We start from the raw sequence: 23,187 nt of genomic DNA on the forward strand, positions 1-23,187 counted from the left end.
TTTTAAAAAGCTTGGGGTTTTGCTCAGCGATGCCACAAGACCTCTAAGTAGTCTTTTTTTTCTTTTCTTTTTTTTTTTTTTTTTTTTTTTTTTTTTGTTGGGTCTTGGCTTTCTAGCTGGTCTAGAATTGCTAGAGTCAGGACTTCTGTCATCCAAGCTCTAACAAATTGCCAAACATTAATTTTGGCATCAACTAAGGCATGTCCCCTACAGATACACCACTCAGTCTCCACATTCTTGTTCTTTAAAGCATAAATCAAAACAAACAAAACTGTTTTCTTATTTGTGGGCTTAGCAAACTATCATTCTCATAAGCATGTAAAATTCTTTATATAAAATATATTCTTTTTCAGATAAGTTTCCCTAGCTCCAATTAAAAATAGAAATCCAATATTTGTAAGTTAACATTTCCAATTAATTTTGCTTGCTCAGTGTTTCTGGAAAACAAGGTGAGCAAAGCATGTTGTATTCTGACAGGAGTACAGCACACCACTGAAATCAAAGATCCAGACACAAAGTGGTTTGAACTTTATTGGTATTATAAAACAAAAAAAAGCAAACTTACATATACAAAGGTTTCTGTAGGCCCTGGGTCTCAGTATGCCTTAATCTACTTAGTTGGGTAAGAACGAAGATAAGCATTAATAATTATATTAATAACTTGTTCAGATAAGAATTTTTCTCCACTAAAAAATAAAAAATTGGGATCTTTTGCACATGTGAAAGCAATGAATATTGGACCTGCCTAGAGAGAATGATTTGTAAATGAAGGAGACACATTGGAAATGAGGATTTAGCAGAATAAATCTTAAATTACCAAGCACAGCAGAAAATACTAAACTGAAAATTGAAATAATGTTAACTACTTGCAAATGGAGCAGCATAAAAATTATCAGTAGCATTAAGAAGGTGAATGACGAATTTTTACTGCAGCAGGTACAGATGTTTGCTTTGTTGTCAGGAAGGAGCGCACACAGGCATTGCAAGGAACTAGATCACTAAACTAAGGAGTAAACTGAGGCTACTGATCTGAAGAGAGAGAAGACCAACAGGACACAATAGTGTAGTGTTTTCACTCTACTTACTGCTCTGATTCTTCATGGAAGAAGATGCTCTTGTAACGGGAAAGACTGTGAAAAAAGAAATTAAAAATACCTGATTTAATGATTCAAGACCTCTATTTTCGTAGAAGCAATACATGCTAAACCTTCCTAAGAAAGAAGTCTATCATCCAAGAGTGGTCATATTCCAAAAGCCATTGCAGACTTGACTCAATTGCCAAAATACCACATGATACCTGGAGCTATTTGGTATGTCCCACAACACCCTAACCTCTACTATCTGGTAACTGAGCTATTGCTCTTCTACCCTTTGACCTATTGGCCAAACATCTTGGATTCTTGCCACATGGCACATGGCTTAAAAATTTTGATGCACTTTCAGTGCTTCATGAAAATTTTTTTCCACTAGGATGGCTTTATTGGAAAAAAAAAAAAATTGCTGTGGAAGTTACATAAAGCAAAGGGAATAAATTTTCCTTAGCACATTGGACCTTATACATGAATCGTACATGCCTCCAGAGATACAGGAGAGGTTCTGCTGTTAATATTGGACGTTGACAGTATTAGAAGGCATATTTAATTGAAGAGTTGGAAAAATTGTGAAAATATTCAGAGGAATAGGTGGATGTTGTACAAATATTGATAATGTAAAAGTAAAGAATTAAGTAGGAACTGATAATAAGAAAACAAAATCAGTGAGGAAAAGACATAGCTTGACATGCTAATATAGTAAAACTTTTTTCTGGTGTGATAGAGCACATTATATTAGAGTGTATGCCCATTATTTGCAGCCTATGGTAGAGGTTTATTTCAATTAAGAAAGTGGCATTTCCTCTTGGAAGGAAAACACTTGAAATAGGATATTCTATGTGCATTGAGCATTGCTTCATAAGTACTCACAGAAAAGTAAAGGGGGCGGGGGGAAAGTACCTCTGAATACATACCAGATAATACCTGCAGTAGATGGAAAATTGTTTAACATCACATGTAATAAGTCACAAAATAGAGATGTTACACATAGGGAAAATATTAATGTATAACTCAATTTGCTTAAGGCTTGATTTTGGACAAAGACAAATTTGTAGTTGTAGGTTTTCAGGTAATACACAAAAGTTGTTTCCAGAACACAACTTATTGCTATATTGATAGGAGCAGCAAGAAATTTGAGGGGAAGGGTTAAAAAACTGTCATGTGAAATAAATGCCATTTTCTTACAACAAATCTTTGTTTGACCTTCCAAAAAATTCAGTTCAGCAAGATCATATATTAAAGGTGTTTGAAGTCTGAGAAACTCCCTGGGCTGAGGTCTTCAGCTGAGGGTAGAAGCTGTACTACCTCCCACAGCCGCAGAATGCCACTGCCATTGGTCAGGGTCTAATAGCACTGGCTCTGCATTCTGAGTAGCTCCATCCTATTTGAGACAGTGGAAGCTAAAGGTAAGTTTTGGCACTTCTCTCTTAGTTGAATTTTTATCGCTGGAAATACTAGTATTTGTTTTATTTTATCATGCTTAATACTGATTCAAAGCTCGCAGATTGCGGAGACTATTTATTTTTCCCTGGATATGTCTTAGTTCCTTCCTGTGAGAGGTGGACATAATCTTCATCAAAATATTTGATCTTACAGCTACTGCAGATGCCAATATTTCTACAGTACATTCCAATATATTACATGAAAGGGAAATAGAGACATGCAAACCCTGCATATTAGTGCAGATACTATAGCCATAGGTAAACCTCTTTTTTTCCACAGATATTTGCTGGGTTTGTCTCTATATATGTAAAATTTAATACTTACCAAGCCTCATACCCTTTAAAAATATTTTATTTTTAGGAGTTGTGTCATGCAAACCATTACGTGTAGTGAACAATTTTTTATTTAAGAATTGTTTATTCAGAGGAAAAATTGCACCATACATGTTAGTACTACATTCTGGGTTGATAGATAACACCCTCTATAGCTGAATCATCTGAGATAAATGACATGGAAAGGAAAAGCAATACCGAGACCAATTCTGTCAAAAATAGGCAGCAGAAAACAAAGACTGACAAAAACTCGCTAATTCTAGCATACTTGCCTATTTCAGACATTGACTGCATTTCTATTTTATTTTATTTCATTTTTTTAATAAAGCAGAATACTTTTAGTAATATTGGAATCTAACACTGAAAGGTGAAATTCATCTAAGCTTTCTCAAAGAGAAGACATAGTGATTCTAGCTTCTTCCAGCAGCAGCTGAAGTCTTTCTGAATAAAGAAAATGAGAGAAAAATGAACGCCTTGTGTTACTGACCATCCCCAGAGGGATTTTATATCCTCCTGCCTAAACCAACTTTATAAAGACCTCTTTTCATGAAGCTAAAATTCAGCTTGTTGCCCAGTACATACATTAAAAAAAAGTCTCATGTATTTCTTGTACTACAAGAAATTGTAGCTACAATTTTGAAATTTAATATTTAAGAGTGTGTATCACAGCACCACATAAGGAATACAGTTTATTAGACCTATACATTGCTCATTATCACTGTGCTTTTGGTGAAATTAATGTGAGCTGTAGATAAATAGAGATGTAAGTAAAGAACACTGAATAGAGCCTTGTGTCAGGCATCTTATATGATAATTATATTTACAAGGAAAAGGGACTGCATAAACACTACTTCTCAAGCCTAGCATGAATTTTCTACCATTTTACTAAATTCTGGAACTTTAAATAGGTGATAATTCAATTTTACGGAACTTTAAATAGGTGATAATTCAGTTTTACAATTCTGTTTTCCAAGGAGAACAGGTGAATACACCACGCCACAATTTCTCACTACTTTAAAAATGGTTTTGGTTTAATAACAAAAGAATTCAGAGTACTGGTGTTACTGCCCATGGGGCAACATATTATTTTTTATTTTGCTCCCAAGACCTTGGCAAAAGTATGGTCCAGATGTGCCACACCAAGTAAAATTATGTTCTGACAAAACAACTAACGGGTGAAAAGCGTTTTGATTATGCTTATCCAGAAATGACGGAGTTCCTAATGTTTTCCAACAGGTTGGTGTCTTTGTTTCATTCTGTTTAGTGTTTTTTATGATGGAGGAGAGATATAATATTACATTGTTATACATTCCAAAAGATTATTTATTGTGATAGAGACAAGTAATATAATAATTTACCTTTTCTCTAGTTTCTCAAAAGTTCATATCTAATTGCAATGAAAATAGGTGAAGTGAGATGAAAGAGTAAAAATATCATTCAGATGTTTATTTTTACACCAATAAAATTCCATAGGTCTTTTCTAAATTACATTACTATGAATATGGCCACAGCAGCATGAAGAATTCTCAGCTCTAGAGACTCTTCATGAAGAAAACCAGATTAAATTACTGAGTCACCATAAATAAATGTTAATTATTCATCATAAATATTGTGGGCTTTATATATAAGTATTGTATTTGTGACATTAAATTGTCATAGATTCCTTGTCAACACCAGAGTACCTACCATCTGTCCATTTTCTTCTCTTTCAGAAAAGAAAACAGAATGCAGACCTTTGTAAATGTTTTCCTGGGATTTTTTATCTTTGAGTCTGTTGTAGCTGCCCCTATCAGTGATACCATAATTTATGATTCTGAGTTCTATGACATACCACTTGGAGAGCTGCCTCATCCATTTGCCTATGATGAAAACAAGCAGTCTGACCAAGTAGAGGTAATTAGAACTTAATTTATTCTGTCTTTCCAAAGTGCATAAATGCAGTAGTTACTGATCAGTTTTTCTTGGCCATGAAAATACTTATCTGACAAATCTTCTCATGTGGTTTCTGTTGCCTTTGCAGTTCATTTACTTTTTCCCTAACCTACAAACACAGCCAAAATATATTCTAATTTTTCTGGGTTTTATTTGTAGTAATCTTTAAGAATAGGTAAAAGGTACTATGCTTTCCTCAGGTCTCCATGCAATTCCACAAATTCTGTTGGAGATCATCATTGTAATTTATCTGTCTGGGTGATGCATGGAGGCAGTTAATACAGGATTTCCAGCATTTCCCATTAAATGAGGTTGTAAAATGCTGTTTCCTTAGGTTTATGTTCACTACAAGTGTGTCAGGCTATAAATGCTAATGTTTTCTTTCGCTGCTAGGAAAGTGGCAGAAGGAAGAAAAAAAGAAAGGGAAAGCATTTGAATTCAAACACAGGAAAGTAAAAAAAATTACTGAAAATAACCTGTTGAAATTCTGATACAGTACGAGTGGGTAAGATATGTTGCCTGTAGAAGCAAGGGACTCCACTTCTTGACTTTAATGTTTCCTTCCTCTCCTACAATCCTTTATTTCTTTACAATTACTTAAAGGCTACATTAATTTTTTTTTTTCTCACCCTGCTGATTAGACATTATGTTACCTGAAGGTAACATAAGCACTCTGTGATACAGGATTGTGTGTGATAGAAGTTGAGTAAAAACTATAACATTTAAATAACATGGTGTCTTTATACATAATGTTTTAGTGCTTTTTCACATAACAATGCATAATTCATGAAAATACAATCCTTTGAAAGATTCATGATTACAGCAGGAGGGACAGGAGCTATTCTTTCATCAATGTGAGACAGAAATTGGATAACAACTTTGAAATCAAAGGACAGAGACAATTTAAGAATAACTATATTCCAAAACAGGAGAACTGAAGAGATAAAAATAATCTTAAAGTTAGCACTAAGATCAGAACCTTATAATTTGTAGGAAATAAATTTTCAATCCAAGAGGGATTGAGAAGAACTTTTCTGCGAGGAACTTACCTTGCCTTTGGCCTGTTTCCCTTGTGCCACTCTTGTGCTCTACTTGATTCTGTTTGAGCTCACTTTCTTGATAAAGTCACTACCAATTTTAGTTGCTGTGCTCTATTTCACATTGATTAATAAACCACAGTTTCTGTTTCTCTTTGCTCTTAGAAATGAAGCCTTTATCATTCCAACAGAAATTACTTCCTTCCCAGAAATGGGAGAAGTTATTTTGAATGTGCTTCATTACTGAGTTTTTCTCATTCAACAACAGATTTCTTAGTAATGCATTTAATGGTAGGTGGGATTCTCCTGTGCTGTGCTCTCTCTGTGAGGTCCCATAACACCAAAGCATGGCGTGGCCCTTCCCAAGTTTCTGGGTGAAGGACAGAGATAAAGAAGGCTTTGATGCTCTTTTCCAACCAAAAGGAAATTCAGGATTACTGATGTTGCATCCAACAGGAAAAGATATTAAATGCCAATGCAGATTGTTTTTTTTGAGAAGGCATGGAAGAGTCAGAGTCAGGGTAAAGTGGTAAGTTTCTTTTCCAGAGCAGGATTATCTTCCATTAGTGAGCTCTTCAGATAACATTTTTAAAATTCATCAGGTAAAGTTCATCCAACACAGCAGTTGAACAGAGTTCCGTTTTGCATATGGATGGACCTCACTGTGAGAGCCTTTTTTTCGTAGACGTTTAGCCAAAATCTTTTTTTTTTGCTTACATTCCTAATACCATGTACCACCCAAGAGAATCCTAAGCATTCATAATTCCCCATATCCCAGGAGATATGAGTGGTCAGTGCTGTAGAAATCAAGAAAATTTTATAGACGTGTCAGTGTACTATTTGATAGGGCATGTCAGTCTTGCAAGTTATATTTTAACCACTGATATTACTGATATCACCCAAGTTTTAAGCAGAATATGTTTGATTTCTTGATTGTGGTTATTACTTTACTGCTTAAAATCTTGTTATCATAATGATGTGAACAACACAAGTGGATCTATGTGCAAAATATTTATTCAAGGTCACAGGTTAGTTTTTATTATGCATAGTTTACATGATGAGCAATACCACAGAGACCCAGACAACCAGCAGGCCTTTAACAGATCTAGCCTGTGTGCAGTAACTCTTTAAGACTTGAATTTCCATTTAGAGAGCTCTGAATCATGTATTCAGGCTGTTGAAGCAGTGGAGAAAAAACTCAAATAGCATTTTCTGTTTTTGCTGTCTTCAATTTAAGATTTAAAAATTCAGTTATGTGCAAATAGAAGCCATTCTGTTTCATCCATTTTTACGCTCATTGACAAAAATGCAAACTTTAGCAAGATTGTGTATCCAACTGATTGGCAGGAGGTCCAGGAAACTGACAAGTTCTAGTACCTCAGATGCATTCAGATGCTACTCCTGATAATTTCAATGTGAATTGAAGTAAAAATTAACCTGTGCACCTCAAGGAGTTAAACTAAAGCACCTGTGTCAACCTGTCCTTTTCCAGATTTTTAGGTACTGTAATCACACATTCGATGTGTAATCACCAAAGTGTGGAAAGACCTGAAGATAATTACAAAGGGATTCTTTCCACTCATTCTATCTCAAAAATTAGGCTTGGCATCCCAATACCATGGTCCAAGACAAGTATGAATCATTCTCTTGGGATATCTGTTGAGGTGGGTTGATCGTAGCTGGCCAACAAGGTGACCACCAAAATGCTTTCTCACTCCCCCTTCTCAGACAGACAGGGAAAGAAATTAAGGTTAAAAACTTGGGAGTTGACACATAGGCAGTTTAATGAAGAAAAACAAAGGTTGCATCGCAGAAGCAAAGGAAAACGACGGATTTATCCTCTACTTCCCATCATCAAGTGATGGCCAAACATTTCTAGGGAAGTAGGAGTTGAGTACGTGTAGCAGGTGCTCCTGATGACAAACACCTTAATAATAAAGCCCATCCCCTACCCTCACTGCCTCCTTTCTCTCAGCTCTTACTGCTGACCAGATGCCATATTGATGAATATCCCTTTGCTCAGCTTGGGTCACCTGTCCTGGTTGTATTCCCTCCTGAGATCTTGCCCACCCCTGCCCTACTGGTGAGAGGGGAATGTTGGAGAGACAGCCTTGGTGCTGTGCCAGCACTGCTCAGCAGTCACTGAGCACTGGTGCATTATCAACACCTTTTCAGCTGAAAACACAAAGCACAGCACTGAGGGATGCCATGGGGAAAGTTCATTCCAGCCCATACACATATCTTCCTCAAATAACTTTTGATGAACACTAGACATGTGTTTCAGGCTTAGTATGAGAATTTATACTCTTAATGCAATTAAGTAAAGGTGACTGAGTCCAAAATTGTGACTTGGCTAATTCTCATACTCTGGAATTATTGTTTCTTGTGTGGAGTGTATGTGTGTATATACACACACACTCCATTGGATTGAAAATATTTTTCTGAAAACATTTCTAGATAATGGGTCTTGATGTTCTTCACTTGAAGTCTATTTTGTCATAGATTCTGAAATTATCTTAAGGTTGGGAAAAGTTAGTAATGTATACATGGAATATATTTTTAATGCAAATATTTGCATGAGGAAAGTAATTGTAGCTGTGAATTACTTGTGAGAATTGTACTGAATCCTCAATCAAAGCTATGCATTGTCACATGTTAGGTGACATTATAGATTATAAAAGCTATGGTTTCCAAGATCCCGGGTTAGTGAGACACAGAAGACCTAGCTAACGCTTTGCATCCAAATGGAAATTACTACTGGAAAAACTTAAAGTTATGTATCACTCAGAAATAAATTGTGCATAGAGACGTTAAGATAGCAGAATCAACTCTTTCACAGACAAGGGCTAGAAAAGGGCAGTGTAACAGAAAAGTCTGTTATCAAGGAAAGACTTCCAAGGTCCTCAAGGAGAAAGCCACAGCAAAGAAATGTCACCGTAAGTGTACAAGCTTTGTGTTGGATTTATCTTCTGAAACAGACAGTAACAGTATAAACATGAGCTGATGTATCTCCCCTTTTCTTTACAGTTCATTAGTATTTTGAATTAATATTTATATCATGATAGGGTCCAGAGGCCACAGTCAAGACTGGGTCTCCCAACTGCTCTGAAAGCATATACAAAGAGAGATTTCCTTCTTTAAAATGAATAGAATCAAGCCAGATTCTCAAGGAAATTATTGTGTGAGCTTCTCCCTTTTTCCCTCTTTGAAACTAAAACTTTGTTTGGAAAATGTGTGAGAAAAACAAATTATGGAGAGAGATTCTTATGTACATCAGCTACTAATGCCTAATAAAATGGCAATGCAATTTTATCACAGTGCCTGGTAAATATAATCAGTCAGTTTTTCTTTAGGTAGGAAAAACCAAGAAAAATAAGAGGCAAAAATATAGGAGCATCAGAAAAATATTTTCATTGTTAAGATAGACTATCAGTGAGGCTGAAAAGCAAAGGAGCACTTAATTAAAAATGATTTTCCTAGCACTGATTAGGCAGAAAAGTAAGGGAGTTAAATACAGGTTGGTCTGGGTCTGTTTATACAAAAGAGGTGAGCTGTAAAATGATCCACAAAATATTCAGAAAGAAACAGTGAATGTCTAATATTTGATGCATTTTGATTAGCATAGCTTGTTGAATTAGAATCAAACTAATAATAGGGCATTTTGGTGCCTGCACAGATTTCAGAACTTGAGTTCCACACAAACATTTGCTCATGTCTGTGTGTATACAAAAACAATCTCTCCTTTGTCACAACACATGTGAAGAGGAGCCATGCTTAAGCAGGAACTCACTCTTGCCATTCTGCAGAGATGATAGAGGTTTACACCGCTGTTCCTGCCTTTGTGGTTGGTATCTGATTAAATAAGAGACTTCAGCGTGGATATACAATGACTTTTCAGAATATCACATAAATTTTTAAAAACTCTATTAATTGGTACCAGTAATGTACAAGTCAGATGGCCACATAGCTGATCAGAGAATCAAACTAATCATTTGAAGCTTTATCCGTGAATAGGAATTTTTCTAGTTTTTCTGAAAAGTTTTGACTACAGCTCTTGTTATTCACTTGTCTGCAGTGCTAACAATTCCATTTCTTTTTAAGATAGAACAATAGGAGAAAAGAAGTCTGTAAATGCAAATTTCAAGACAAATTTAGGCCACTTTTGGATATGAAAGCAAACCTCCCTGCCTGTGGCAAGGGGGTTGGAAATAGATGATTTTTATGGTCCCATCCAACCCAAACTATTCTGTGATTCTATGAATAACTTCTACCATAATTGGACATTTTCTTGTAAGCCTTTCTTAGTTTCAAAACAGCTATGGGAGAAACCAGTTCCTTTTGATGGGTCAGTGTGTGGAACAACTGCCCCCTCAAGGTTAAAATGCCTATTTTTAAGTTTTGAATTTTTATTTGTGTATTAAATGCATTTTTTTGCAGTAAAAGAAACACTGAAACAGAACATACTTCAGAATTCTCCTGTGGATTTAAACTTATCACATGTAATACATCAGCTTTGATTCTAAGAGATGTAGACATAAAATAGACACATAAAAAAGACACATAAAATAAACTCCTGAGCCTCTCCTAGTCTTTTTTTTGTCTCGCCTCTTTTACTGTCATTGGTGAGATATAGATACTTAAAGAGCCCACCCTAAAAGGAATTTCTGTAGGCAATGTCTGGAGCTGCCTTTCAGAAGTTTTGTCTCATTCTATACTGACTGTGAAGAGTTGCTAATATAAACTAAATGCCCAGCCTATGGATGGCAAGTAGCAAGTTGGATTTTACCAATTGCATTTTACCACTTACTGATGTGTTCCGATTTCTGCATTCTTGACTTTTGTAACTTCCTGGTCTGAAAGTGCCTCTGAATTGGCCAGCCATGCTTAGAACTTTCGCTGGATAAATATAGGATGGGGGAAAAGTAGGTACTCCATGCAATCTTAGGAAAGATATCACTGTCCTTTGCCATGCTCTGGGACTAATCTGCACTGGTATTCTCAAAATCTCTTGATTGATTCCAAAGACAGAGTAAGGTAACTATTAACCACATAGATGGCTAAAGATAAGTGATGTGATAACCCTTCTGTTTTTTCTTATGCCGTGTATTAAAACTGTCTTGGAAGGCAGATTTGAAGACTTGTAGATATTGGCAAACACACTTTATTGTATTTCTCTACAATGTTCTTCCTGCTTTGTGATTTTTCACAAAGAATATTTCTTAAAGTTCCAGATGAAATAAAAGTCCACTCCCTGCCTAATTGCAGGCTCCCACCTCCCTCCAAAAAACCCTATGGAAAATAATGTCATTAAGTGATATACAATCATTTATGTTTCAATTTTTTTTTTTTATTAAAGTCCAGTTGCCAAAAATAAACAAACATCTGGAAAATGAGGGATTATTCTGTACAGCATATAGTCCAAGAAACATCTTTGTCTTGTTATAATCTTGCATGATTTATCAAACTTGTAAAAGATACAAAGCTGCATGGATCAGATGACCAATAATGGGAAACAGACTTTTACCTTTAGGTCACTGGTTCAAGTCCAAGTTATGTACAGCAAGAAAATACTGCTCATGCTCTGAGTCTGGTATGTAAAACACATATATCAATGAACTCCTACTCTGTTGCAAGTATAAAAATTGCAACATCATTAAGTTAACATCAATAATTTTTATTTTCTTATGACACAACTGCAGAACACTGAATAGATAAATCTAACTATTTGGAACAGTTTCCCTAAACCCCAGACATAGTGCATTTGCAGGGAAACTGCTGGGAGACTTTCAACTGTATATCTGCAAATCTAGGTAACATCCTACAGTAAGAAAGAGATAACAGTGTAGAAATGCAAGTACTAGAGGTTGACACCTCCACTCTGCTACCCAATGGCTGCAGTGATTAATCAGCTAAGAACCATCAGAAAGCAAAAAGTAAATAACAAATCCCAAGATGGTAAGTTCCATAAAGCATGCCCCAAATATGCAGGGAGGTGGCAGTCAGTGTAGATGACCCAAACCCCATAACAAATGAAAGGAAAATTATCTTTGGTCTGAAGCTTATTTACAAAGCTTATCTTGAAAATATTCTTCTACAGAGTGTTACTTTCAGTAGAACAAAAGTTGCATATAAAGACATTAACGGATCTTAAATCTCTGGATTTAATTCCGAAGTTCAGAAGAGGGATTCTTATCTGATTTCCACAAATCTGGTGAAGAAGTAGACAGGATGTGCAAGAACTTTAGTGCAGCACTAACCCGGGTCAATAAAAGTCTGGAATGTATCTCCCCCTCTAGGCTTCCTCCATTCGGAGAACATCTGTCCCATTTCCTTTGTTCCCAAAGCCTTCTTTTGATTTGTCCCCAAGTCCATTCCTGGTTAAGCTGTCTACTGTCAGTGCTGCAGATGGTAACATTGTGTATTTGTCTGCACAAAAGAACAAGGTACATCCTTACTCTCACTTACATCAACTCAAGTTACTCAGTTAAGCTGAAGGTCATCTTGCTCATTTGATTACCTTGCATTTTGTGAACTTTGCAACTGTGTTTTATCCATAAACTCTAATTAGTAATAGCATCTGTAGCTTAGTAGACTACAATGAAAGAATATACAGAAAAACTAAAATGTTCTTAGTCAAAATCTGAGCCTGTGTGGTTCAGAGTGCTTACTGTTTTTTATTGCTTTCATGGTCTCTGTCTTCAGTGAAACTAATTGATGTAAAATATTTGAACTTACTGCCATTATATAACCTAAACCAAATTATTTATGTACAAAAAAAATTAGATTTTAGGTAGTTATTTAGATGTTCTAAGGCAATCCAGGATCATAATGCTTAATACTGCTTGTAATTATATATAGCTATGCTGCAAGATAGTCTATTATGGGATGTAAAGTGTTTTTTTCTGAAATTTTCACAGTTCATAGAATCATAGAATTGTTTGTGTAAAAGGGACCAGGATCTTCTACTTCCAAACCCCCCGCCATGGACAGGGACACTTTGAACTAGCCCAGGTTGCTCAAAGCCCTCTCCAACCTTGTCTTGAGAAAGGGAATCCATAACTTCTATGGGCAACCATCTCCAATGCCTTACCACGGTCACAGTAAAGAATTTAATAATATATAAAAGTTTCAGCTTCAAGCCATTCCCCCTTGTTCTATCACTACATGTCCTTCTAAAAAGTCTCTCTCCAGCTTTCTTGTAGATCCCCTTTAGGCACTGAAAATCTACTTTTCTCTGGGCTGGACAGCCCCAACTCTCTCAGCCTGTCTTCATCTTCTTGGCTCTCCTCTGGACTTGCTCCACACAAGCCCATGTCCTCCTTGTGCTGGATACTCCAGTGCTGGATGCAGTACTGCAGGTGGGATCCCACAAGAACATAGTAGAAGGGCAGAATCACATCCCTCGAGCTGCTGGTTACATATTAAACATATATATATATATATATATATATATACATACAAAGAGATTCAAATAGAGATCAAATACAGCAATGATTTGCCTGTGCTTGGAATCCAGATCTTTGGTGTTTTAGTTCCTTTAACTTCTATAGTCTACATACGAAATCAAATTTCAAAAATTCTAACTATTTGGCCAGTCAATTATTTTTTACCTGTCTTTTACAATTATAATTTATGAACACTACTATGATTGATTTCAACGACTGGTTCTTCATGAAGACAGAAAAGAAAGCAGTAGCTGTGGGATGGTTTCAAAAAAGGAGATGCTTGGTCAGGGGAAAGACTCAGGATTCAGTTTTGTGGTGGTGTCGTGCTAGAAAGCTGCAGTGGATGAAAATTGAAGCAGAATTTTGGGCTTTGGTGCCTTTGTGCTTGGAATAATGACACTGAGACAAAATTCCTGTATTTGGCTGTGTCTTAGAAAAAGATAAAGAGTGCTAACTGCAGCACAGGGGTGCAGCACCCATTGAATTAAATGCATTACCGTTGCAGCCTGAATTGCTGCTAGGAAAGCCCAGGGTAAGGAAGCACAAAGGGCCTTTGCATGGCATCCACAGATGCTTTATTCAGCCACCCTGTAAGATGTTCAGGTCCCAGGTACACACATGGAGGGTCCGGGCTTCTCTCCATCCGAGGGGCAGGGGGTGAACCTGATCTTGAGGCAGTACAAAGATGAAGGCAAATCAGGGAATAGGGAGGGAGGGGCTCAGGGACATAGGAACAGGGGTAGGAGCCAAGGGGTCTAACAGCTTTTTGGGGGAAGATTCTTCTGTCCCCCTAAACTAGGGGATGCCCTCCAGGGTCTCCACAATTACCTACATTTTTAACACCTCAGATGTGTAAAACCCTAAAATAATACTAATTAATTGTTATAGATTTAAATAAAGAGTGAACTTTCAAAAGGGGCTCTGGCTTTGCTGAACAATATTATTACACATGGGGAAATGAAGATACACTGGGAAAGTAACTTGCAAAGATCACACAACTGTCTGGGTGATTACTAAAAGCAACTCTGCATTTTTGCTAACATAGACCCCTCTGCAACAAACCTGGCAAGTCTGCAATACTCTTTTTATGAGCGGTGATGCGATACAAGAAAATTGCTATATCTTAATTTTTATCCTGAATTGTCATACAAGAAAATCAAAGAATTCATTTTTAGAATTAGAGTTAACCTGACAGATGTAAATGCTTGATTAGTTATGTTGATTGAAGGACAAAAAAATAAGTTTTCTAGTTTCATACAAGGATCTTCCAAATTTTGTAAGAGTTTTAAAACCAAGGTTTTATCTAATATTTTTATCTATAACAATTTTTTCATACTACATAATACAGCCACTAATGAATGAAGTTAACTAGAGTCTTTAACATATTAGAAAGTTGAATGTGAAGCTGGAGTTCAGAATTTTTTAGTAATATTTTTAAACCATGTTCAGAATTATTTTGTAATATTCTAAAATCACGTTAGTGTTCTAAGCAGAGCCTGCACACCTATATGGGATTTGGATTTATGATGGTACAATTTATAATTTTATGGTAAATGAACTGCCCCTTTTTGATATTTCATAGCAAATTTTCCTTTTTTATATACAAATTATCAATTTTTATCACAAATCTAATTTATCTTTAAATAAATATGGAAAAATAAATTTGCTAGTATATATTTTCAGTAATGAAGTATGTGCATGTGCACATACATTAAAAACGCACAAAACACAGACAAAAAGTGAACAAGTATGTTGGATTTTCATGAATTGTTTCTATATCATCAGAATTCATCATAGCTCCTGGATAAAATGCATCTCCAGCACTAAATCTCAGAAAATAAGTGACCTCTAGTGGAAGTATATGAATAACTTCAAGAAAAACAGCTTCCAAGGGAAGTAAACAGTAACAATTCCTTTTAATTTCTCCTAGACAGATATTGGGACAAAACTACAGTCTGTAATTCAAGAGAGTTATTCTTCTGCACCACTGACAGAAGAAACTGAGGATGAAGCATCAACACCAAAATTAATTGATGGGTCTTCAGCACAGGGGTCAGGGGTTCTTGGACCCCAGACTCAAGATGGTTAGTAGGAAAGAGAAATGTTTTTGTGTGTAGTGTTGATTTTGAGCAAGCCCATTTGATTTCCTTTTTTACTGAAAATGAAGTACATAGTTTCTGTATGTCTCTTACTGAAGAAAGAATCTATCTTGAATCCTCCTCCAAAGTCAGATAGGAGCCTAGTCTAAAGGTTTCCATACTACTTCACTATGAAAACCACTGTGCTAGTTGTTCCAGAAGATTTACAACTTGAAAATTTGCTGATGGTTGGCAATGCTACCAGTACTTGTCTTTCTGTCTTAGATTTCAATATCATTATCAACTGTCTTACTTATAATGATTTGCTACATGTTTTTTATAAATGTGTAATACAAAGTATAATTAAAATGTTGAAGAATTTTTGGCCATGAAAGCTATAAACTGAAAAACTTAAGGAAAGGGAGCTACTTAGAACTTTTTAGTGGAGACAATTTGCAGTTCTTCTGACTATCTATAGTGAAATAAGAACTTTATAAATCTTGCAGGGGAATTAAAATTTCAAAATACAATCTGTCCCTCTCCCACACAAATTTTGCACTGCTAACTTTTGGCATTTGTCAAAAGCTCCTCTAAATTATGGTAGGTAAAGTTCACTGGAGTTATCAATTCCTGTGAGGGATCTTTGTGTTGTATGGTGATCAGCATACAGTAACAGGAAAATCCTACTTTCTACTATGCCCAACACTACAGCTGAGTCACATAGAAGAAAAATGAAAAAAAAAAAAGAAAACAACCAAACATAAACCCCAGAGTTCCTGCTTCCAAATTTGTGTATTCAGTGAAGTTAATAATTCATAATCTTATTTTGGTACATACAAGAAGTGAGCTTGACCAGGCAAAAACATACACTGTCAAAACAAATGAAAATGGAATGAGAACTTCCAAGGAGATTCCAGAAAAAAAGAAAAAAAGCAGGTCCACACATTATTTTTTCAATTTTGAAAATTAGAAGATGTTACATTATATCCTGTAAATATTCTATATGATTAATTCTGCATCTGTCAACATTTTTGAGTACTGAATGAAAATCAAGTAGTTCATCAACTAAAGAAATGCTCAAGACAGTAATGTATCAAATCAGATTTTTCTTTTGTCTTCCTTTATTTTAGCAACATATTTTCCTGTCAGATGTTGCTGCTATTGGCCTGGTAATAAATAAAAGACTACAAGGCTCAGTAACATTAAGCCAAACTCATTTTTCTTGTTGATATCTTTTTGAATTCTTCCCCTACCTCTGTTTTTATCAGTGTCCACCAGACACAGGTGGAAAATACCACTCCTCCAAGATCAAAAATAGGACAGAGTGAAACCCTTTCCCCATACTATGGTACTATGTTGCAATATTATGAAAAAAAACCAGCCATCCTTAACTCAATATTCATTTAGGTCTAGATTTGCCAGAATAGTTCAAGATGTGAATAATTTTTTCCCTGTATCAAACCTAGTCTCTGCAGCCAATTTAATCTGTCCTGTGGAGAAAACTTAGGGAAGGCATGAAAAGACTCCTATCTCAAGGCAAATTGTATTCCTGGATGTCCAAGTAGAGATTATCACATAAAAATAAAAGAGTACTCTGGTTACTGATTCTTTAATCTTGCCTCAAAAGGCACCTCAATAACCTGCAGGTAATTGGGGCAGATTAAGAAGGTACATCTCTCATGTAGCCACGTCTGACCTGGACAACAAACTAATCTGCAAGAAAAACGTTTTCATATTCCTGAATTATCCTACTATTCTATAAATAACATGAGCAAACCACCCCATCTGCTACAAGGAGAAGGAAAACATGAAATAGAAAAGTATTTCTATGGGATTATAAACTGATAAACAGAAATGCTGATTTATTCTCATAATGTATACTCACAATATACTCATAAAAGATGTATCAAAAAGTCAGTGTCACAAGTGTTACAATCCAGTTATTAAAATTGTTAGAGGGATGCCTCTGCCTGAATAAAGGTGTAAATGAGACCATATGCCAAAGTCAATAGGATGGATTTTATTTAATAGTAAATGTGAGGGACAGAGAGAGAGGCAGAAAGAAATATAAAAAGGGAGGGGGAGGAGATAAAGAGAGTGTCAGAGAGACAGATTAGGTAGAAAATATAATTCATCAGCTATCATTCCTCCATTTAGATGGAAGTATACACCTGCTAGCTTAAAGGGAAATCAACTTCTGGCTGGTTGCTGTCACCAAATAGTCTATTATAGTCTGAGAAACAATTTATTAGAACAAGTTAATTGTTCTTCTAGGCATACGGAGAAAAATAAATTCATTTTTAAAAGAATTTAATCATTTTAGCATTGCAATTATATGATTTCTTAATCAAACCAGAATGGGAAGTAAACTTTACCATAGACAAAGACTGATTAGGTGCTTATGTGAGCATTTTATTGTAGCAATTTACGTATGACTTTTATTCATGACCTTTCTAACAAAGTGTTTTCTTTTAAATTCCTTGACAGGTCTTCCCACTTGCCTTTTGTGTACATGCCTGGGGACCACAGTCTACTGTGATGATCGTGAGCTTCATGCTGTTCCACCATTGCCTAAGAAAACCACCTATTTCTATTCACGCTATAACAGAATCAAGAAGATCAGCAGAAATGACTTTGCTAACTTAAGTATGGACAACAGTATTATTGAAATCAACTTAATTTTGATTATTTCCATATCAGCCAGAAATATAGGGAAATATTTTATATTATGTTTGATTATGGCAAATTTTACACATAAATGCACATGTATTTTGGTAATTTGGAGCATAAAGGTCCATACATTAAATGCAGAATCTCTGTCAAACTTTAGAATTATTAAAAATTACAGTGATCATTGATCTTTTTGCTGTTACTTGCAATCATCTTTAGAAAAGTAATAAACCCCCCAAATATTCAATTTACTTTTAGGGGTTTTTTTAATTGGAACAGTGTTTGAGTGTATTTTATAAAGATGTCAATATATCAAATTTTTTCATATAGGAAAGTGTTGAAATAAAGAAATGAGGAACAAGGTAGTAGAAAATATGTTTATTTCCTTTTAAGTGTCATTTTTCCAAAAGATGGTAATTTATAGGTTTCCCAAAACACACAGAAATCTTAAAACTAAATTTTGAAGTCTTTCACTGAAAGATGTATAAAAAATGACACAGGCAGGGTTTTTTTTTAAATTTCAGGAAATACATTCTTGTAAGTCTGTTGTATCTTATTTCTCTGCCAGACCACTTAAAGAGAATTGATTTGACTGCAAACTTCATATCAGATATCCACAAGGATGCCTTCCGAAGATTGCCCCAACTTCAGGAGTTGGTGCTCCGTGACAACAGGATAAGGCAACTCCCTGAGCTACCATCTACCTTAACATTCATTGATGTTAGTAAGAACAGGCTTGGTCGCAGAGGGATACCAAATGAGGCATTTAAAGTAAGTTTCCATGTGATGGGAAAATATTTTCTTACTCTCTCCAGAGGATGTGGTTAGAAGTACAGCTTATTCTCATAAGAGGGATGCTCCAGCCCTCCAATCATCTTTGTAGCCCTCAAATGGACCTGGTCAAGGATCTCCATGCCTCTCTCTTGTGAGAGGAGCCCAGATGTGAACACAGCACCCCAGATGTGCCTCACCAGGGCTGAGCAGAGGGGCAGGATCACCTCCCTTGACCTGCTGGCAATGCTCTTCCTAATATACCCTAAGACTCTTTTGGCTTTCTTGGCCACAAGGGCATTGGTGGCTCATGGACAGCTTGTTGCCCACCAGGACCCCTAGGTCCTGCTCTGCAGAGCTGCTTCTCAGCAGATCGGCCCCCAGTCTGTACTGCTGGTGCAGGACCCTGCATTTGCCTTTGCTGAATTTCAGATGGTTCTACTCGTCCTATCTCTCCAGCCTGTTGGGGTCCTTCTGGAGTGCTGCACATCCTTCTAGGGTATCAACCACTGCTCCCAGTTTTGTGTCATCAGTGAACTTGCTGAGGAGGCATCTGTCCCTCCTCCCAAGTCATTGATGAACACTTTAATACTAGGCCCCGCACTGAACCTTGAGGGACAGCATTAGTGGCAGACCTCCCACTAGGCTGTGCCATTGCTTATTTTGTTCTTCTGGGATCTGCTGTTCAGTCAGTTCTCAATCCACCTCACTCTCCACTCTTCCAGTACACACTTCCTGAGTTTGCTAAGAGTATTCTATGAGAGAGAGCATTGAAAGCCTTGCTGAAGTCAGGGTAGAAAATATTCAGTGTTTTCCCCTCATCCATTCTGGTAGTTGTTTCATTTTAGAATGCAATCAGGTTGGTCAAGAATGATTTACCTTTAGTGAATCCAGTAGTGCTGGCTACTCCTGATCACCTTCTTATCATCCCTGGGTATGAAGATGGCCTCTGGAATGAGGCACTCCATCACCTTTCTAGGGATGGAGGTGAAGCTAACTTGATGGTAGTTCCCTAGATCCACCTTGCCCTTTGTGTAGATAGGGTGACACAGGCTTACCTCCAGTCCTCAGGCACTTCTTCTGATCCCTGTGACCTTTCAAAGGCCACTGTGAGCAGACTATGGTGTCTGCCAGATTTCTAAGCACTCCTTCCTTCAAGTCAAGAGAAAATTATTTACCTTTTGAAATTGAATGAGAAATGTATTTTTAACTTAGGCATTTCTTATACAGTTATAATTTGCTTCAACACAATACACTTCTGCAAAATTGAGTGGTCTTCAAAAAAGAAAGGAAACATCATCATCATTAAAATTACATCTTTAATAATTCTGTAGATATTTGAAAAACATTTTTCCCCTTCATTTTATTCTGAACACCTAACCCTTACCAGCAACATTCTCAGCCTGTGCAAATCAGAGTTCATTACTGTCTGTGAATTTCTGTCTTTTTACTATATCATGCTGAAACAAAATATTTTGCTATTCAGTGGTGTTCATTGCAGTGATAGATTTCAAACTTACTTGCCAGAGATTTTCAAATATGTCTCTCATATGTCTCTCCCTGTTTTTTTCCATATTCCTCTAGAATCTGGATGAACTGCAGCATCTTTATATCACTGACAATAACTTGGATCACATTCCATTGCCGCTCCCTGAAAGCCTGCAAGCTCTTCATCTTCAGGTAGGCTACAAAAGAAATGGCTCTTTATATCATGCTCAAAAGTGCATGCACAACTTGGAAGGGCAAATATTTGTCTTGCAGTGTTTCTTCTTTTTATCCAAAACTGCTCTTACTTGACTAAACAAGCTACGGGAAACACAAAATTAACTAGTGATTGCAATCTTTTAGAGAAGTAAAATTCAACTCAGCTAAGCATTCATTTTCAGAATTTTTAATAAAATATTTTTCAAAAATTAAATTCTAGAATTACTATGATCTAATAGTTTCTTTCTGAATCCTTCCTTTTAACTTTTTCCAGCTCTGCTTCTTTTCCTTTATCTCCTCTTGTACCAATTTACAGTTTTGTTTATCAGATATTTTTACTTATTACATCATACAGAAAAAGCCTTTCAGTAAGTAATATAATGTACCTCACATAATTTAACCTTGATCTTTCAGAAAGTAAATTCATTGAAAATCTCTGCCTGCTAGCTGACTTCCTTTTCACCTGTTTGTGCCCGTAAATTAAATATTCAGCGCTATGGGCTACAGAAAAAAGTAAGCAGGACTTTGTCCACACCAATTTTTCACTAGCAAAGGAATGGAGAAGGAAACAATTTTTGGCCCTCATTTTAGGTAATGAGCTTTTTAGTCCCAGTTTCCTGACAATGCTGTATTCCAGCAATTCATTGTTGAGAATGCTTAGCTTCAAGAATGAAAGCTCAGTGAATATAAGGCATGTAAGAGTAATTTAAATCAAAGGAATAAAACCAAAAGCATTCAATTTTGCCAGTATATATACAGGTGTGAGTAAAACTAATGTGAGACAGCCGGGGAGAAAGAAATTGTCACAGATCAAATTACAGAGTTGTACCTTTGCAGGTTGAGGCATATTAAGATGTTAGGATGATAATTATGTTTCTATGATTTTTGGACTGGCCTATCAGGGATCAAATTTGTCTTAATATGGCTCTTCACTATAATCTGGAAATGAAAATGTTCTATGCTTCTACCAGGCTCCTCCTTCAAAGCCTGTCTCTGCTACATGGTTTGAGTTACTAAGTTCTGAAGTTTTGCATTGGCCAAGAAATTTTCCCTGCTTGGAGGATTTCTCTGTTGATGACTTGCTGCAACAATCTGAGCCCTTGAGTTGAAGCAAGTATCTCTCAAGACACTGAAAATACATCCATAAATGGTGTTTCAGAGTAAAAAATTACTTTCAGGTAACTATTCTGATAGCTCCTTTATTGTTTGCTTGTTTTCTTTTAGAACAACAACATTCAAGAGCTGCATGAAGATACTTTCTGCAAAAGGAGAGATTTTACTTATGTGCGTAGGGCTCTTGAAGACATCAGGCTGGATGGCAATCCCATCAACCTGAGCAAAACACCTTATGCATACATGTGTCTACCCCGTTTGCCAGTTGGTAACCTCATCTAAGCTACATCAACCTAGATGATTTTTTACAAACATCATTTATTTGGGAAATATTTCTGTTCATATTGGAATTTATTATTGAGATACTGAAGAGATGAAATGCTAAAAGACAAATCCATTATCTACCCAACTGCAAGTTATTTAGCAATATCAAGAAAAATACTTTACTATAAAAACAATGCAAATACAAAATTTTTTGCTGAATTGTTCAGATCTAATGTATGAAGTCTAAATTTAAATAATTTTTACATAATAAAGTCTAACTCTTACATGGTAAATAAAGAATAAAAATAAAATTGTGTGCACAATTGATTATTTATTGGGTTTTATTTTAATTAAATATTATTCTCTCAAAGATATATCTATTTTTCTACTTCTTTCCTTGAAGGTCCCTTCATTTTGAGAAAGTATTAGCAATATTCCAGAAACATGTTTTCTTCAGAAAATAGAATTTTTCCTTCAGATTACCTTCCCATAATCTATCTATATTTTTGCAGCAATAATTTATCATTGTAATGATGGTAAGATTCTTGGTAAGTCCTGTTAACTTAGGCTTTTTGGAGTGATGCAGCTATTTCTGCTGCTGGGTTCTGGACCTGGGAAGCATACAGGGTTACCTCAGCAGCACAACCCATTGACCAGTACAAACACTCCTTCAGCCACAGACTCAGCCTGGGAGATCCACAAGAATCTCAACCATGTAATTACTTTAAGTTACAGGGAGTTGATGTCAAATGTCTATTTTCTTGTAAATATCTCACCTGAAAACAAATACATGAAGACATGTTCTGCAGAAAGGCTGAAGCTGTCAGGGTTCAACAGGGAGACAAGTAATGACATTAAATCAAACTCATAAATTGTGAGGATTAAGCCACATGTCTAAAAAACTTTCCCTTGATGCAATGAAACTGAAGTGGAAATGCAATTTGAAAAAAGTTGTATATGCTTAGTCAATATGGCTCTCCAGTAAGCACCTTTGATACCCAACTCAAAACTGATCACAGGTGAGAGTGTTATAAGCTAAATGGGCTGCTAGAGAAATCTTTGATTTGAGGAGATCCCCAAAATGACCAAGAGATAAAGAATGACTGCAGAACCTGCTATAATCAACATTATAAGCCAGAAAGCTTTCCAAAAAGTCATTATGGTTAATGAAAGTACCGATTTGCCCCTTCTATCATGGAGTTTGGGATCACAAACTGTACCTGGGATAATATCCAGGGTCACCTTGATCAAGAAAAGACTGTGAACCTTCATTTTTTTTTTTTAAATTTCTCTGGGGAGCTGGGCTC

The 23,187-nt window shown here is 36.1% G+C and overlaps 1 protein-coding gene across 1 annotated transcript; it reads left to right on the plus strand.

Moving 5' to 3' along the window:
• The first annotated feature begins 4,591 nt into the window (after positions 1-4,591).
• On the plus strand, positions 4,592-22,071 carry EPYC (epiphycan). Its single transcript, XM_059847880.1, has 6 exons — positions 4,592-4,759; positions 15,211-15,364; positions 17,846-18,004; positions 18,597-18,799; positions 20,384-20,479; positions 21,728-22,071. Exons 1-6 carry the CDS (start codon positions 4,592-4,594, stop codon positions 21,896-21,898), a joined length of 951 nt encoding a protein of 316 aa, XP_059703863.1. The 3' UTR covers positions 21,899-22,071.
• Positions 22,072-23,187: the final 1,116 nt, after the last annotated feature.

The sequence above is a fragment of the Haemorhous mexicanus genome, chromosome 5, assembly GCF_027477595.1.
Source record: "Haemorhous mexicanus isolate bHaeMex1 chromosome 5, bHaeMex1.pri, whole genome shotgun sequence".
NCBI lineage: Eukaryota > Metazoa > Chordata > Aves > Passeriformes > Fringillidae > Haemorhous > Haemorhous mexicanus.

Excerpts from the sequence above, each read along its gene's own strand:
- EPYC (XM_059847880.1), top strand. The coding sequence starts at position 4,592 with ATGCAGACCTTTGTAAATGTTTTCCTGGGATTTTTTATCTTTGAGTCT. Across the intron at positions 4,760-15,210 it reads AGCAGTCTGACCAAGTAGAG|ACAGATATTGGGACAAAACT; the intron begins GTAATTAGAACT and ends AATTTCTCCTAG. Across the intron at positions 20,480-21,727 it reads TGCAAGCTCTTCATCTTCAG|AACAACAACATTCAAGAGCT; the intron begins GTAGGCTACAAA and ends GTTTTCTTTTAG.